The sequence below is a fragment of the Anguilla rostrata genome, chromosome 15 (assembly GCF_018555375.3).
Source record: "Anguilla rostrata isolate EN2019 chromosome 15, ASM1855537v3, whole genome shotgun sequence".
NCBI lineage: Eukaryota > Metazoa > Chordata > Actinopteri > Anguilliformes > Anguillidae > Anguilla > Anguilla rostrata.
In genome coordinates this window covers 5,210,396-5,228,395 of record NC_057947.1, presented here as the reverse complement: position 1 = coordinate 5,228,395, position 18,000 = coordinate 5,210,396, and the positions used below count along the sequence as shown (strand labels likewise).

General features: G+C 49.1%; 1 protein-coding gene across 4 annotated transcripts; it reads left to right on the top strand.

Moving 5' to 3' along the window:
- Window positions 1–13: 13 nt before the first annotated feature.
- LOC135241253 (trafficking kinesin-binding protein 2-like) lies at window positions 14–17,804 on the top strand. 4 transcript variants are annotated; one of them, XR_010325961.1, is made up of 18 exons: window positions 14–180; window positions 3,844–3,992; window positions 4,608–4,769; window positions 6,704–6,778; window positions 7,229–7,305; window positions 7,629–7,745; window positions 8,242–8,451; window positions 8,630–8,708; window positions 9,062–9,192; window positions 9,333–9,407; window positions 9,901–10,038; window positions 10,251–10,330; window positions 12,941–13,126; window positions 13,254–13,567; window positions 13,948–14,391; window positions 14,571–14,670; window positions 15,186–16,074; window positions 16,265–17,804. XR_010325961.1 is itself a non-coding variant. In XM_064311482.1 (17 exons), exons 2-17 carry the CDS (start codon window positions 3,956–3,958, stop codon window positions 15,952–15,954), a joined length of 2,994 nt encoding a protein of 997 aa, XP_064167552.1. In that variant the 5' UTR covers window positions 14–180; window positions 3,844–3,955; the 3' UTR covers window positions 15,955–17,804. The 4 variants fall into 4 exon arrangements, 3 of the variants coding, with proteins under 3 accessions (XP_064167552.1, XP_064167553.1, XP_064167554.1); XM_064311482.1 differs by having other exon boundaries at window positions 15,186–17,804; XM_064311483.1 differs by lacking the exon at window positions 6,704–6,778 and having other exon boundaries at window positions 15–180; window positions 15,186–17,804.
- Window positions 17,805–18,000: the final 196 nt, after the last annotated feature.

Genomic DNA, 18,000 nt, shown 5'->3' with positions numbered 1-18,000 from the left:
TTGTAGTCATCAGCTTCCCAAAGCCAGCCGCGCCATCCTCCCGGAGTATTTTCGCTAGCTTGCCTGATAACAGACTGGTGGTAGCAAATAGCTGTCTATTGTTTGACTCCGAAGTGAGAGGATGTTATGTAGCTAGTTAGCTGGGATTGCTGTAAAGCGGTAATAAATTATTTCTGAAAGGTATGTGTAATGATTATATTAGTGTGTATGTACCTACATTATTACTTGCAGTAGATATTTTGTAACGTTAACGCTGTAAAATGCGAAATTAAAACCACAGATATGTTCGTGTTCACATTATGCCATCAGAGCTGTCAGTTCGCAATTCTGTGTCGGAGATAGACTAACGTTACACATTGTCTAGTTTAATGTCACGCTGTTAGAAGCTAATAGCTCTGGATATATAACATGCAACTAGCAACCTCTCTACAAAATATTCACAATCGATAACGTTAGTTCACGGATTTTGAAGCGAACTGCTAGTGATGCGCATCCGATATTATTTAACTTCAGCTTGTATGCAAGTAGGTTACTGTAAATTGTGCATCCCTGTTAGCTTATGACGATGGGGTTAACGGACAATCCATTTGTTTGCTAGCAAGATATTGTAACATATCTGTTATTATACTGTAACGTATAAACTAGACTGAACGTATGCAAGTCTGCCGTCGTGTTCGTCTAAAGCCAAGGCGAGGTGGGGCTGTTGTTGATTTATGACGTGAAACTGGTTCATTATGTTGCCCTATCTCATAGCCTACCATTTCGATTTACGTAGAACCAGAATTTAAACCTTACATTGTTATCGTTGGAAAGTTAGCTGTTATTAAAACGGGTATTTTTAAATTGATATTTTATATATATATATATTTATATTTATATGTACCGTTGTAAACTTTAATGTAAAACTAAAGCGATGCGCTTGTGAACTGGTGCTTAATCAACACATGCGAGACTGACTTTGGTATTAATTATGCGAATTCTCATAGCTAATTACCAACTCATTGATTTTATGAGAATGACACATTTCTTGGTATTATGAGAAGAAATACGTAATTCTCATAACTAACAAGTTATTTTGATGACATGGCGTACTTATTTTATGGAAATAAAATTCTGCAGGTAAACCTTAAAATCAGTGTGAGTAAATGGAATTAATGGAATCGGTAGGGCGCTGATTAGTTGTGGGAATATGATCTGGTGTCAGTGTCATTTGTTTTCATGAATAATTACAGGAAAACACTCGCCAACCGACGGAAGTCATACACAACAACTTTATTTTAGATCACTGACTTTTAAAAAATCTGCTTTACTTTTATTTTTTATGTTCATTTGTGTCCTGTCAAACGTGTGTTATCCATATGTAGCCTTTTTAATTTAGACCAAAAAAGATCACCTTTTTTGTCCTGCTTTGCTCCCCACTGATTTATTTTATCTTTTCTTTAAGTTAGGTATATAATTTCTGCCTTTTTAGAAGGATAATGGTCTCGTATTTATTTATTTATTCTGCCAGACAGAAAGCAGAGAGGATAACAGCAGGGATTAGAAGGTAGCATGACGAAGGATCGAACCTCCGCCTGTGCGGGGGCTATAATTCGAGTAAGCCGCCGTTAGGACTGTGCCACACGTAGAGTCATTGCTTTTACTTGCTATTATATTTTCTTGTTCGTAAAAGCTATTCTGCTGTATGTTAAACTACTAGTAGGCAAAACGATGTATCTGTTTGTGTTTGGTGACCTCTTGAAGGGCCTAAATAAGTCAATTAAATAAATTGTTTGCAAACAATTATGGCTGTGGCATCTCTGGTCTTGTGGTAGATACAGGGGTGTCTGAATTGTAAAGGGTATTTAGCACTTTGTGTTATTTTAAGGACCTCATGTTAAGGTACATTGAAAGTTCCTCCTCTACTCTGGGGGTGGGTTGGTGCTGTATTTTTAGGAAACCTCAAGTCTCCCCAAAGGTTTAAGATGCCTTTGATTGGTAGAGAAATAATATTCCTCAACACAGCATTGAGAAAATAGTGGTTTATCAGCAGAGAATCAACCTTGGATCAACACACGGTTTCTTGGTGAAGGTAAGGGTTCGGTAGTATGATGACACAGGTTCTATAGCCTAAACAGGTGGTCAGCTCACTGTTCCTCACACAGGAGGAAATTAATGAAGGGATGTGGTCAATGACTCATTGTTCATAAACTGAGATTATTGATTTATGATTGCATGGTTTATGATGCATAAACGAACCTGGCGCCAGCAACCCTTGTTGCCAAATGGGAACTTGTGTTTAGGAAGTTTAGAGAATGCAAGAACCAATCTGTGGACAAAGGGTTAAGGGTTCGGGTTAGGTTTAGGATGTAAGATGAAACGTACCCAGAATTTCATAAAACATAATCTCTGTATTAAGGAAAGTGGGTGAAAATGGCAAGTGTGATGTCACAGGGCCCAGGGCTGCTGTCTGAGGGTTAGTGTGCAACTTCAGAGCAACCACAGGACGATTAGCATCGCAGCTGCTCTGAGGCAGAGGTAGAAAGTCCAGGGGTCATAAAGTAAAAGTCCTGCCCTGTGTTTCTTCTATACATTAACTCAGCCAGCTGATTTCACTAATTCTACCTCCTGGCCGAAGAATTGTTCTAATTAGCCTAACAAATACCGGGGAGGACTTTTATTTTGTGAACCTGGATCTCCCACCCCTGCCCTGAGGTGTGGCAGGCCAGCACTGGAGCAGTTTGCCCTCTGATTGGGAGCTCAGGGAGCAGAACAGATAGTGTTTAACTCGATAAAGTTTCTCAGTCCAGGTTCTCCATAAGTATACATGTAGCTTCAGGCAGCCGGTGGGCCGAGTTCTGTGATTCTGATTGGGAGAGAATTTGTGTGTGTGTGTGCATGTGTGTGTGTGTGTGTGTGTGTGTGTGTGTTTGTGTGTGTGTGTGTGTGTGTGTGTGTGTGCACGTGTCATAATTCCACTATAATATAAAATATATTATAATATTGATTAGCGCCGTACCAATATGGAAATGGGATATTGTGACAACCCTAGTCAGCACAGAACATGAATTTCTCTTCAGGCTTGAATACCAGCCATTCTCTCACGCACAGCTTATGCATAGATTCAGAGTAATTAATATCTCGGAATCTCACAGGATTTTTTACGCCTGGGAAAGACACTGTTTTAGTAGTAGTGGTGGGGGGAGTACGCTGCTCAGTGTATTTTCAGCAGTAAAGAATCAGGAAGAGAGACAGATTATGTGCAGTTAAGCGGTGATACATTCTTCCGTGCTGCAGGGAGATTAGCTGCAACAAGCTTGCACGCACACACACATTCACACAGATGCACAGACTAAATATGTTGACACACACACATAGACATGTACAAGCATACATCACACACAATACACATGTATTTTCAGTGCCATCTTTTCACCAGATTAAAGTGGAGAGCTATCAGACGTGTCTGGCGTTTCCTCTGTGAAATACTGTACTCTGTTTAGTTATGGAGGGATGGGGGCAGGGGGCGGAGTTTGAAGTTGTGGTGGATCTGATTGGATTTTCTCTGACATTTCCAGGCCAGACTGTGGCTGAAGGCTGTGGAGGGCTCAGTGAGGGGAGGGGTGTGGTGGGGGTGGGGGCCGAGCTGTCAGAGGGGGGAGTAACCTGTCTGCTGTCATTAGTGCTGCTGCAGCACCACCCAAATATTCACCTCCGCCATCTCATCTTTTCTCCTCTGTTCCCCTCTCCATGTTCTCCCTGTTCCCTCTATCCCACGTCTGTTCGCTTACCTCCTGTTCCCTCATCAATCTATCATGGCCTGTTCTCTCCATCCTTCTCTTACTCTTCCTTGTTTTCCTGCAGGACGGTGTGTATCCGTTGAGCTCCTCCTCCTGGCCCCAACCCCTTCCTGTGGTGTGAGAATGGGGAGCACCCCGCTCCATGTGCTGCCTGCGGAGAGTCTGAAATAAAACCCATGAGCGTGGAGAAGAGCGCCTCCAGCTGTGGCCCTGGTGAGTGTGTGTGTGTTTGTGTGTGTGCGTGCATCTGCAGCCTGCTGCTGGGGCTTTTGGGGAGGGGAGGTGGAGGTGGAGGTGGAGGAAGATGGAGAGTTAGAGTGGGTGCATGCAGGGGAGGTGGAGGTGGAGGAAGATGGAGAGTTAGAGTGGGTGCATGCAGGGGAGGTGGAGGTGGAGGAAGATGGAGAGTTAGAGTGGGTGCATGCAGGGGAGGTGGAGGTGGAGGAAGATGGAGAGTTAGAGTGGGTGCATGTAGGGGAGGTGGAGGTGGAGGAAGATGGAGAGTTAGAGTGGGTGCATGCAGGCAGAGACACAGGCAGCTGAGGCTGTCCATAACCACAGAGTACAGCTGGAGTCCAGCATGCTTAGCGGAGAGCGGGAGCTATTAGCACACACTACACGCAACACCATGAGATACTCACACATACGCACACGTAAACAAGCAACACACTCCGGAGCACACACACACATCCCACACACTCAGTTTTTTTGCTGTAATGCAGGATGAGTTGTGTGGATGTGTTGTTGTGTCTGAGGAGGCAGATCAGACGCAGAACAGCGAGAGACCCGTTATGTAACCCATGCTCCTGTGCCTTTCTCCCCTCTCAGATGATGGCAGTAAGGAGAGTGTGTCAGGGCCGGGGTCAGGGGGTGGCGCTGGAGCCCTGCCCCTGTGCGATGGGCAGGACTGGGCGGAGTCCCCCAGGGGCTCACCTGAGGAGGCCAGCACCATCTCACCCATTCTGGCTGAGGAGACCTTCCGCTACATGAGTAAGCAGCCAGGGACGCACACGGGCTGTGGAGTGTGTGTGTGTGTGTGTGAGTGTGAGTGCGTGTGCGTGCATGCGTTCATGCGCGCATGTGTGTATGTATGCACATGTATGTTTGTGTGCTGAGGCCAAACCTCTACTGGTTGTGTTTATCCAGGATATGGATAAAGAAGGCCAGATTGAGAGAAGGAAAGACATTATGCAGAATGAGAGAGAGACAGACAGGGGGTTTAAAGCAAGCACTGTGGATGCTGCCAGCAAGCTTAGCAGAGGCAGGATTAATTATCCATCTGGGTTTATTTTTGCAGCACTTTTATTTTGACAGCAGTTCCAATCCTATTTAGTCACACTTTCACTACAGCCTCACTCAGAGCATTAAAACTGGGTGGGCGTGGGTGCGCACGCTTCTTTGTCTAGCTCTAGCCAGAGAAAGTAAGTCGCTAAATTTCCTGGAACCACTTACCTGGAACAAAGGGCACTGTGGTATTTTAATGAGTACAATAAGTGACTGAGTACCCAATCAGGTAAATGAGTACTGACATGGCTTAATAAGTGACCGATTGGGCGATCTGCACCAATATAAATCTTTATCCTGGGTTGTATGTCCTTATATTTACCTGCTGAAGCCATTTCTTATTAAGGGGCTGATATTGTTCTCAAAATGTTCCAACCGTGCGATGATTTCCTCTACCCAGGTAGGGCACAGGTTTTGGGTGCAGGTGTCTTTGGATGTGTGGGTACGCAGGTGTGGGTTTGTGAGCTTCTGTGGGTAGGTACGGGTGTGGGGGAATGGTTTGGTATCAGTGTGTTTGGTTGTGAGGGTGTATAGATGTGGATGTGTACTGTGTAGGCTGGTGATTGGTTGTGGGGGTTGGGGTTAGTGGTGTATGGGTTTGTGCTGGTGTGTTTGGTTGTGGGTGTGGGTGTGTACTGTGTAGGCTGATGTAGGTGTTTGGTTGTGGGGGTTGGGGTTAGTGGTGTATGGGTTTGTGTTGGTGTGTTTGGTTGTGGGTGTGGGTGTGTGCTGTGTAGGCTGATGCAGGTGTTTGGTTGTGGGGGTTGGGGTTAGTGGTGTGTGGGTTTGTGTTGGTGTGTTTGGCTGTGGGTGTGTACTGTGTAGGCTGATGTAGGCGTTTGATTGTGAGGGTAGGTATTGGGTGTGGATTTTTCTCTAAAACTCAAAAATTTAAGGATTTCCTCTTTCCAAGTTAAGGGGGGACTCACAGCCTCAGGCTGGGGAACGATATCACTCTGGCAACCTTTCCCAAACAGTTACAATAAGAGTTTCTCATTCAATCTAAATTAGGCTTTTTTTTATCTCAATACTGCACAGATGCTGCATAACTGCACTGATCTGCATAGCATGTGAATGGGTTGGCATATGAACTGTATAGTGAGCTAAGGGTCTAATACAAGGGTGGGCAGTTCCCTTCCTGGAGGGCCGGTGTGTATGCATGTTGTTGTTTCCACCAATTACCCTGGATGAATGAGCCGATTGGCTGTATACAACAACACTGGTTCACTCGTAGATTAGATCACAGACACGTTTCATTCAGGGACATGAAAACGGTCTTTGTCTGTCGTTCGTGCGCTTGTCAAGACTGTCATTATGACGTAAAAAGTAAGGGCTAATTGAGTAATTAAGGCCAGAAGTTGGCATGAAAACCAGAAACGGATATGGCCCTCATTGCCCACCTCTGGTCTAATATAATGGACTCAGTGAATCACAGGAACCATCCTGGTCACATAAAGGTCAGAGGGTCTGTAGGGCATTTGCATGACAGTGACGCAGGGACAACAGGCCCTACAGTGTGTCTCAGGACTCTTCTTTCTCCTCGTCTGCCTGTCTTTCTCCCTGTGTTGTAAATAATCTGCTTCCTCACTTGTCCCATAAAACTTTCCCTTTCTTTCCTTGTTACTTTTCGCTCCCTCCAGCCTTCTTCAAGCTGGACCCCTCCCCCTCTTGCTCTTCTTCCTCTTCCCACCCTAACTCGCACACGCGCTCTCGAGGTAAAGTCAGCCTGTCTCGCTCTCAAATTCTAATTCAGACTGGCTTTGTACGCACCATATGCTGAAATGACAAATGAAGTGAAAAGACAAATGGAAAGAAAAGGCAGTCATGAAACAGAAAGGAAATGGGTCCTGCCTGTATCATGTCCTTATGTATGTGTAGAGCATTCTGGGGTGCTCAGGTCCTCCGGAAGACTGCAGCTGGTAGCTCTATGTAACACAGGAGAGGTGGGGGTTCTGGAGGGCCAAGCATGGCTTGGTTGTGGCTTATAGTGGCGCTAAGTAGCGCTAATTCTCTGTAGCGTCCCATACTTGTGTGTGTGTGTGTGTGTGTGTGTGTGTGTGTGTGTGTGTGTGTGTGCACGCGCGAGTGAGTGAGCATATTGTGTGTATAACTGCATAGATCTGTATATGAGTGTCACTGTGCTGAAATTCTCTCTCTCCACGCAGTCCTCAGTGCTGACCGGGTGGAGCAGATGACAAAGACCTACAGTGACTTAGACGTGGTGACTCACCTGTTGACAGAGGTGCACTCCAGGTTTTCCTTTACTTCATTAATGTGCCTACGGTATGGGTGTCTCTTCAGTATGTACAGTACATACAGCTGGAGGTGACTGATATATTGCTTAGCTGCTTAGGCACTGTATATTGTTGGCTGTGATATGGTAGTTGGGTGGTTGATTCCTATGTGTGGCTGTGCTTGGTCATTGGCTATGATTGTGTACCTGTTATTGGTTGACTGGTTCGGTGTGATATTTTAATGTGGTTGTTTGATTGACTGTGATTGGTTGATTGGCTGTGTTGTGTGACTGTGATTGGTTGATTGGCTGTGTCGTGTGACTGTGAGCAGAGGGACCGGGACTTGGAGCTGGCTGCTCGGATTGGTCAGTCGCTGCTGCAGAGAAATCAACTGCTGCAGGAGCGCAACCAAGCCGTGGAAGAGCAGCTTACACAGGCACTGGACCAGGTGAGGAAACACACACACACACACACACACACACGCTCACATACACATACACACACACACATACAAACACACACGCACACGCACACACATGCACACACACACTGTACATGCTCACATACACATACACACACACACACAAACACGCACACATGCACACACACACTGTACATGCTCACATACACATACACACACACACACAAACACACACGCACACACACACGCACACAAACACACTGTACATGCTCACATACACACATACACAAACAGACATGCACATACACACACACATACAGTACATACACACACAGACACACAGAGGCAAACAGGCACACATACACACATACACACACAGACATGCACATACACACACATACAGTACATACTCAAACACACAGACACACAGAGGCAAACAGGCACACACACATACACACACGCACACAGGTACACACACACACACACACACACACACTTCTCTCCCTCTCTGTGTGTGTTACAGGTGCAGCAGCTGCAGCATGTGCTGTGTAAGAAAGATGAGCTGTTGCGCATGGTGGCCAGCATTTCGGAGGAGAGCGAGACAGACTCCAGCTGCTCCACACCGCTACAGAACAGCAGGCCGCTGCCCGCCACGCTCACGCTCAGCCAGCTGGAGGCGCTGCAGAGCAAACTGCAGCAGCTGGAGGAGGACAACCTGGCCCTGCGCTCTGAGGTACGGAACCTCCCACCGTGGCTCCGCCCATATCCCTAAACCCCGCCCCTCACGCACACTGCCCTGCCAACACCCCGCCCCTCACACACACTGCCCTGCAAACCCCCACATCAGTCCCCTCTGTCTGTCTCCATGTTCCATGTTGCTGACCATGTTCTTCCTGTTTCCACGGCGGCAGGCTTGTCACCTGGAGACGGAGACCATGTCCTATGAGGAAAAGGAGCACCAGCTGGTGAACGACTGCGTTAGAGAGCTGCGTGAGTCTGGCACGTTTCTTTAGCCCCGCCCACCCCCCAGCTCAAAGTGACTTTCAAGTGAAAAACCTAAACGAATTAAATTAAATCCCCCAAGATGAGTGCAGCCGACCCGCTGAATGATATAGAACCTGACCCTGTGACTCGATGGAGTCAGCCTTAGAGAGTGTGCACTGCAGCTTTGAGTGCTCAATGCACCACACTTCAGACCGTGCACTGGCTCAGGTTTTCTCCTTGTGCAAGGGCAGGGTGTATGCTGGGCAGCAGTGTTACTGACGTGTGTGTGTGTGTGTGTGTGCGTGTGTGTGTGTGTGTGCGTGTCTGTGGGCAAACGCACGTCCGTACTCCTATCACAGGCGAATCTAACAGCCAGATCATGGCACTGACGGACGAGCTGTCGAGGAAGAACGATGACTTGCTGCGTCACCAGGAGGACACGACACAACTGCTGAGCCAGATGGTGGATCTACAGCACCGAGTGAAGGAGGTGAGAGAGAGAGAGACTCCGGCAGTTCGTTATTTACATACTGTATACTATATGGCACAAATAAGTTTGTATGTTTATGTTGCTGTTTATGTCATATGCGTGTATAATGTGTGTATATGTGTGTGTGTGTGTGTGTCCAGCTCTCTCTGGAGAAGGAGGAGTTGAGGATTCACTTGCAGCATTCCAAAGATGCTCAGCGCCAGCTCACTACAGAGGTGAGTCTCACCCCCAAAACACACACACACACACACACACACGCACACGCACACACACACACACACACACACACACAAACACACGCACACGCGCACACACACACACACACACACACACACACAGCCATGCACAAACACACACATACACAGACACACACACACACACTGTCATGCACAAACACACACATACACAGACGCACGCATTTACTGACACATACGGTCCATAGCCCTAGAGACTAAAATGCGGATGTGAGGTGTAACAGGAAGGGTTATGGGTCAGCCTAGGCGACTTGGTCTGTTTAGGATCACAGACCAGTGATCCTGGTGCAGTGGGTGCAGGGGGGCGGGTCCAGAGACTGAAGACCAGTAGGTGGGTGTGGCCTTGCTGTTTAACCTGCAGCAGGTTTTCGTACAGGATGCGGGAAAAGCACGCGGTTGTGCCTGAGACACGGTCGCGGTCGTGACGCGGTCCTGCTTGTGCTCCCCCCCCCAGCTGAGCGAGCTCCACAGCAGGAACGCGGAGTGCGTGGGCATGCTGCAGGAGTCGCAGGAGGAAGCCAAGCAGCTGCGCAGCCGCAGCACGTCCTCCGCAGGTCTGCGCAGACACCAGTCCTACGGCCTGATCCCGATGGTGAGGCGCTGCAGACCCGCGGCCCTGCTGCCCTGTGTTTGCCAGAGGTGGAGGAACCTGATATTCCAGACTTCTGGCTTGGCTTTTTTTCTTTTTTTTTTTTTTTTGCAGTGCACCCAATTAATTTATGTGTGTGTGTGTGTGTTTGTGTGTGTGCCGATGTGCCTGTGTTGGGGTGTGTGTGTGTGTGTGTGTGCGTGTGTGTTTTTTAGGACTGTCTGGCATCTGAGATAGAGGTATCTATGCGGAGGCAACTGAGCATGGAGTGGGAGTTCAGCTTCCAGGACCAAAAGTGAGCAGCGCACCCACACCAGCCTTTACACGTCCTCTACTCCTTTTATACACCCACCCTAATAACCTTCCACAGCGCACCCACACCAGCCTTTACACGTCCTCTACTCCTTTTATACACCCACCCTAATAACCTTCCACAGCGCACCCACACCAGCCTTTACACGTCCTCTACTCCTTTTACACACCCACCCTAATAACCTTCCACAGGACACCCACACCAGCCTTTACACGTCCTCTACTCCTTTTATACACCCACCCTAATAACCTTCCACAGCCCCCTCACCAGCCTTTACACGTCCTCTACTCCTTTTATACACCCACCCTAATAACCTTCCACAGCCCCCACACCAGCCTTTACACGTCCTCTACTCCTTTTACACACCCACCCTAATAACCTTCCACAGCCCCCACACCAGCCTTTACACGTCCTCTACTCCTCTTATACACCCACCCTAATAACCTTCCACAGCCCCCACACCAGCCTTTACACGTCCTCTACTCCTTTATACACCCACCCTAATAACCTTCCACAGCCCCCACACCAGCCTTTACACGTCCTCTACTCCTTTTACACACCCACCCTAATAACCTTCCACAGCCCCCACACCAGCCTTTACACGTCCTCTACTCCTTTTATACACCCACCCTAATAACCTTCCACAGCCCCCACACCAGCCTTTACACGTCCTCTACTCCTTTTATACACCCACCCTAATAACCTTCCACAGCACACCCACACCAGCCTTTACACGTCCTCTACTCCTTTTATACACCCACCCTAATAACCTTCCACAGCCCCCACACCAGCCTTTACACGTCCTCTACTCCTTTTATACACCCACCCTAATAACCTTCCACAGCCCCCACACCAGCCTTTACACGTCCTCTACTCCTTTTATACACCCACCCTAATAACCTTCCACAGCCCCCACACCAGCCTTTACACGTCCTCTACTCCTTTTACACACCCACCCTAATAACCTTCCACAGCACACCCACACCAGCCTTTACACGTCCTCTACTCCTTTTACACACCCACCCTAATAACCTTCCACAGCACACCCACACCAGCCTTTACACGTCCTCTACTCCTTTTATACACCCACCCTAATAACCTTCCACAGCCCCCACACCAGCCTTTACACGTCCTCTACTCCTTTTATACACCCACCCTAATAACCTTCCACAGGACACCCACACCAGCCTTTACACGTCCTCTACTCCTTTTATACACCCACCCTAATAACCTTCCACAGCCCCCACACCAGCCTTTACACGTCCTCTACTCCTTTTATACACCCACCCTAATAACCTTCCACAGCCCCCACACACCCCTGCTCATCCTCGGCACACTGGGGTGCGGCAATACAGATTTTTCCAGTATCAATAGACTGATGGAGAATATCGAAATTATCGAATATACTCAGTGTTTTCTGACAAACCATGGCACGTGATCGTGTGTATACTGGACTTAAGTCCAACACACCCTCCACCTGCTGACTGAATATCTAAATATTGAATGTACCTTGAGTATCCTCAGACGTAAAAGACCTTCCTGTTGGCCAATAAAATACAATGGCTCTGTCAATCATACACCCTGCTTAAGCTGTGCTTTGCCGTATATTGCGTGTGATTGTTTTATTCTGATCATAGGACTGGAAGAATAATAACGAGTGCCTGCCATTCATTGTCAGTGAAACAGTTATGTTTTTATGTAGCTAAAGTAATATGCAATCTCTTGGGTATAGTGTCCTAGTGTTCTGTCTGAATAACATTTGAAGTCTTTAAACTTTGAAAAGTCTGGTCGTTGGCTAGCAAGCAAGCACTAGTTCGCTGGTTAGTTAGGTTAGCTAGCTAGCTAGCTAGCGGCAACAAGTATATATCAAAATATCGCTGGGTCAGACTACACACTCTCTACCCCATTTACAGACCCACCCTACTAACCTTCCATAGCTCCCCCACACCTCCATCACTCCTACATCTCCCTGTAGAGACCCCCCCATGCTACAGCACCCCTCACCCCCCCCCCCCAGGTTCTTTTCGACCCCCCACCCCCCACACACACAGACCCAGCACCGCACTCTGTGCCTACAGCCCAGAGCAGTGGCGAGTCGCTGCGTGGCTTTGGAACCACACGCGGCTCGGAGTCTGAACTGATGCTAGCCTTAATTTTCTATTTTTCTGTGTAAGTTCTGCTTAGTGCAATACCAAAATACTGGTCATTTCTCAGCAGTTAGACTGCCCAAAGAAAGACTCAGCCCTCCCACTAAAGTACTGCATGATGTTGAGCTCTCAACAAGACACAGGAGCCACCTGACCAAATGCACATAGACTTTCGAGGATTGCCACGTGAAAGTACGAGTTTTGCCTGAGGAGGGCCAAGCAGCAGCACGCACACTTTCGCTCCTCACACCTTCGATTGTTTCTCATGAACAGTTTTGCGTGAGAGGACAGTGCTACTTCGTCGAGGTACTTCATGCTAATTTGTGGTAGGCGCGGCTCACTTTGAAGACCGAGTTCAGCAAATATGGCTCCCTGGAGAGAATGAGTCACCAGCACCACCACCGCCGGTCTGGAGCGTGTGACCAGTCTGCCCTTCTGCACGCAGGGATTCGCAGAAACGCGTGTTCCAGACCGTACGCGCCGTCAACGAGTCGTCGGCTCGGCACCCCGCCCCCCGGCCCATCCCGGGCTCCGCCCACAACAGCGTGGTGATGACCGCGCAGCCCTTCCAGTCCTGCGCGCCGGCTGCGCAGCTGCGCAGACGGGAGGAAGCCACTCCCAGGACCAGCGAGTGAGTGACTCTTCAGTGTCTACGTCGTACCTGCTGCAGTCATGCTAAAGGAGTCTGCTCTACAAACAGTGTCTGTGTTTGCTTATGTGTGTGTGTGTGTGTGTGTGCGTCTGTGTGTGCGCATCAGTTGTGGAACACCCCTAGGACAGCCTGGCACTCCGGGAGGAAGTGACCTCACCTCTGCGTTGCAACGCCTCTCCCTGAGGCGGCAGAACTTCCTGTGCGAGCGGCAGTTCTTCCGGGAGGAGCGGGACAGGAAGCTGCAGGCACTGGCGCGAGCGGGACAGGAAGGGACAGAGGCGGACTGGGAGGGGAGCGGCTGCAGCTCCCCTAGTGGCAGCGCGATCTCATGCATCACAAACCTGACGGACCTCTCCTCGACCTCCACCACCTTCAAGAGCTTCCTGCCGGAGAAACTGCAGATCGTCAAGCCCATGGAAGGTGAGGCTGTGTCTGGCACAGTCTGGCACCCCCACACATTTTCATTCATAACATGTATAGTTGAAAAATATCACCAATGCACTTTTCATCAAAGGTTACTGTTATTATTGCTGGCTCAGGGGGTTTGCAGTTTCATACAGAAGAGGACACAGAGGAGGAAGGCTTCTGTTCTAGTCCAGCACCTGCTTCAACAGATCATGGTCATGATTGAAGACCATAATTAATTCATTCAGGATCATTGATTTAGGTGTCGTAAGTGCTGAACTAGGAGAAAGACAACCAGCCTCATTTGCACCAGATGGAAACCAGATTTGTTCCCAGTGTCTGGGGATTTACTGATTTATGAAATGACCTCTGACCTGTGACCTCTTGACCTGCAGGGTCCTTCACGCTGCACCACTGGCAGCAGCTCGCCCAGCCCCACCTGGCAGCCATTCTGGACCCTCACCCGGGCGTGCTCACCAAAGGGTTCCGCCCCCTCTCTCAGGACGCCGTGCATTACCTCACTGACCCGGAGGAGGACGAGGAGCTGGCGGAGAACGGGAAGAGTGGCCGGGAGAAACAGGAGGAAGAGGAAGAGGAGGAGGAGGAGGAAGAGGAGATGGGGATTACCTTCCGGGTGAAGTGCACCTCCACCCCGGAGGAGAAGAGGGAGAGGAAGAGTGAGAGAACACCCGTCTGCTCGTCTGTGACTGCACTGCCTCTGTCCCATCCCTCTCAGGCCCCTCCCACCTCCCCTACCCCACCCCCTGGCCCCCTAGCCCCACCGCCTCCACCCCAGCATGCCAACAGTCACATCCTCAGCACACCAGCGCCCTCTCCTGGTAAGCCTACTAGGTGTACTCTAACAGCAGAACTGGTGAAGTTGTGTGCAATTATGTACACATGGGTGGAGGTTTATGTTTGTTTGTGTGTGTGCGTGCGCGTGTGGATGGATGTGTGGGTGTGTGTGTGTGTGTCTGTGCAGGTGGGTGGATGTGTAAATCTCTCCGTTTCTTTGCAGCTCACAATCCAGGGAAATGTCTGAGCTCCACCTTCTCTACCTTCACCTTCACCACCTGCCGAATCCTCCACCCATCTGACATCACCCAGGTCACGCCCAGGTACAGCCACTCACTGAACCCAGCTGCACAGGGGGTCAGGGGACTGGGCTTCATATTCAGTACCATCATCACCATGCAACTGCCTAAAATCAGTCACTGTTCTCCAGTAAGAGCTCGGTGAGGCAGCAGAACACAGGTCAGCTGTGTGTGTCTAAGCCTTCCTCATACCTTCATGCGAGCCTCCACATCCATGTGCTGTAAAAGTGTTAGATTGTGCCGTTTATGACCAGGTTACGTAATGCATCCTGTAACACTGGCTGGTTAATCATAATCCTGTTTAAAGTGAAAGGAGAGGAGCTAAATTTCTGAATAGCAGAGCACTGTTTATGGTTCCTGATAGTACTCAAGTATCCAATACCCTGGCCTCTTATTATTATATAACATGTGTATAATTGCTTGAGATGTGATCAATTAAGTTGTTATACAAATTCAATAAATTCTTATCTTATCACTCTTATCTCTCTTCCCCTCTCCCTCCCTCCCTCCCTCCCTCCCTCCCTCTCCCTCTCTCTCAGTTCTGGGTGTGTCTCCACAGTCTCAGTTAACACGCCCAGTTCTCTGCGCTCGGTGCCCAGTACCCCGGTCACGCCCTATCGGCTCAGCCTGGGAATCTCCTCCCCCCCGCTCTGCCCCGCCCCCCCACAGGGCCTTGCTCAGCTGCTGCTGGAGAGGGGCATCTCAGCCCAGGGGGTCTCCGCTGAGAGGGCCTCCCGAAAGCCTGCGCCTCACTCGCTCCCCAGGACCCCGCCCAACTCCCCGTCCCACTCCCCTCCGCCCTCGCCCGTACCCTGGGAGACACGCCCGGCGCCTCCCCCACCCACGGACAACTTCCTGGCCTCCCGCCCCGCCGAGGTCTTCCTTCAGGAGGTCTACGGCCTCAACCTGGGCCGCCTACGCCCGGACCCGCCCGGCCCTGCCACGCCCCTCTCACGGGACCCGCCGTCCGTCGGCCTGGTGGAGCGCCTGCGCCGGCTGGGATTGGCCGGGGCGCTGCAGGGGGCGGAGTCGGAAAGGCAGCGGCCGCAGGACACGCCCACCTTCCTGGCGACGGGCAGCGGGAGCCTGCTGAACGGCCTGCGTAGGAACCACAGCCTGCCTTGCATGGCTGGGGGGCGGAGCCAGTCCGCCTGCAGCGCTTCACACCCGGCCTCAGCCCCGCCCCCTCACTCCTCCCTTGCCCTTCCCATAACCCCCTGGGGCAGCCTAAAGGAGCCAGCTGTTGCCCCCTCTTCCTCCTCGTCCTCTTCCACTGCGCAGGTCCCACCCTCTCCACACAAGGCCTGAGGGGTCAGGATCCTGACTGGGGGGTGGGGCTTCGGGTTGACTGACGCAACACTGGCCCCCACCCCCCGGTCTCCAAAAAACTGATTAAAGGAAAAATAAATCCCTCTTTTCTGTTTGTTTGTAAAGCACAATGGGGTGACATGGCTCAGGAGGTAAGAGCGATTGTCTGGCAGTCGGAGGGTTGCCGGTTCAAACCCCGGCCTGGGCGTGTCGAAGTGTCCTTGAGCAAGACACCTAACCCCTAACTGCTCTGGCGAATGAGAGGCATCAATTGTAAAGCGCTTTGGATAAAAGCGCTATATAAATGCAGTCCATTTACCATTGTCAAACTGACTAGGTTTTTTGTACAGTTTTTTGTAATGTGTTGTTAAAGCTGTGGGTCGGAGTGGAGATGTTTTTTGGAGATGTATGTTTTTACTGTTGGGGGTTTGGGGTATGACGTCACCAGCATTAGGGAAGGCAGTGCTGTGTTTAAACGTGAGAAAGCAGACGAAGGTGTGAGATGGATAGAGGGTTGAGAATGAATGGAGTGAAGAAGGGAGAGAGAAATGTGTAAAGTAGATGAGAGCTGAAGGTACCCTCAGGTTACTTTAAAGAGGAATTAGAGAGGTGGACATAACATTAGGATGTTTGAAGTAAGAGAGATGGAAGTGTCAGCAGGATCTTTTGGAGGGAGGGAGGTAATGCTGTACTGGTTGCTGTGATGAACTCAGAACACAGTGTGGTTTGAGTAGGAACTGGCCAGTTCTGCTCTTGCTGATTGAGGCCACCAGGGGGCACTGCTAAACCCAGGGAAGACTTTTCTGAGTCATTAGCAGGTTCTCCACTTGGCAAGAGTTCTGTGAGTAGAGCTGTGCTCCAGTTACCCCTTAGGTCCTCAAACCCAGGGGCTCTCCTTTTCTTCGTGTGCCATGACATCACCAAGCAATCATTCCAGAGCCTGAGGGATTGAGCGCCTGAGGGGGGTGAAAAGCAGCTTTTTGATACTTTTAATTTGTTCGATTTTTGGCCGTAGTAATGGCTGATGCTTGCCTGTGTGTGACCCTTGACCTTGGAATGACACCTCCTCCCTCATGTGAATCTATTTGTATCTAGCCTCGTGATCCAGAGGTAGGACAGCTCATGTCCTTCTCTTTAATTTGTGCAATTAATTTTTTAGGTGTCATCAAGACCTATTACTTCTGTCTACAACTACAACTGTGAACTTTTTTCTATTAATGGGGCTTGAAATTTTGATATGTATACACATTTGTTTTCAACAGCAAAAAAATTCTGGATAAGGGAATCCAAACTTGAGGTAATTCTAAGCTAGAATTTGAGCACAAACAAGAAAGGGCTGATAATTAAAGTGACCCTGGTTGGTTTGTAATTCTGTGCAGTCAGGGTAGAATATGAGTCGGTGTTGCAGAAGTGAACCTCGAAGAATACCCAGAAGGAGACTGCTGCAAGAATGATTCAGCCTCATGTGACTACTGATGATGCTTATCTCACAGGAAACCAGTGCTCTTTTTGCCAGCTACTTGGTGCCTAGACAAGGTCAGAAAAACCTGTTTATTATGAAGCCAGCACAAAGTACACCCGTTTGATTTTTGTTTTTTACCTTGCATTAAACATGGATGGAACAGTGCCAGCATGTGACTAGTGTGGGTTAGGCCTGGTTCATTCCAGATAAGGTTTGCCTTTATTATCAAGGGTGGAAGATAAGCATAAGAGACGCTTTTAACTCTGTTAAAGCATGGCTTTATGTGTATGAATATAAATTGTGCAATGTTTCTGTACTTGGTGCCTGTCCTCTCCTCGTCAGAATACCAATTAATGTTTTTCATTAAAACATTTTTTTACTTTCACAATGTGTCCCTTGTGCTCTGAAAATAGTTGAAGAGAAACGGTGTTGCTTGTTTCACCTAACTCACATGACCCTCATATTCTTATAAAGGAAAGGATACCTTTGTAAATTGCTTTGGCTGAAATCATCTGCCAAATACTTAAGTTGTATGTTGTCACAGCTGTGTGCGCATGGCCTAAGCATAAGAGAGTTTATGAATG

Bases quoted from the DNA above. Each gene is read 5' to 3' on its own strand.
- LOC135241253 (XM_064311482.1), top strand. From the start codon at position 3,956: ATGAGCGTGGAGAAGAGCGCCTCCAGCTGTGGCCCTG. The intron at 4,770-6,703 runs GTAAGCAGCCAG...CGCTCCCTCCAG, and splicing joins GGAGACCTTCCGCTACATGA to CCTTCTTCAAGCTGGACCCC. The intron at 10,331-12,940 runs GTGAGCAGCGCA...TTCTGCACGCAG, and splicing joins TTCAGCTTCCAGGACCAAAA to GGATTCGCAGAAACGCGTGT.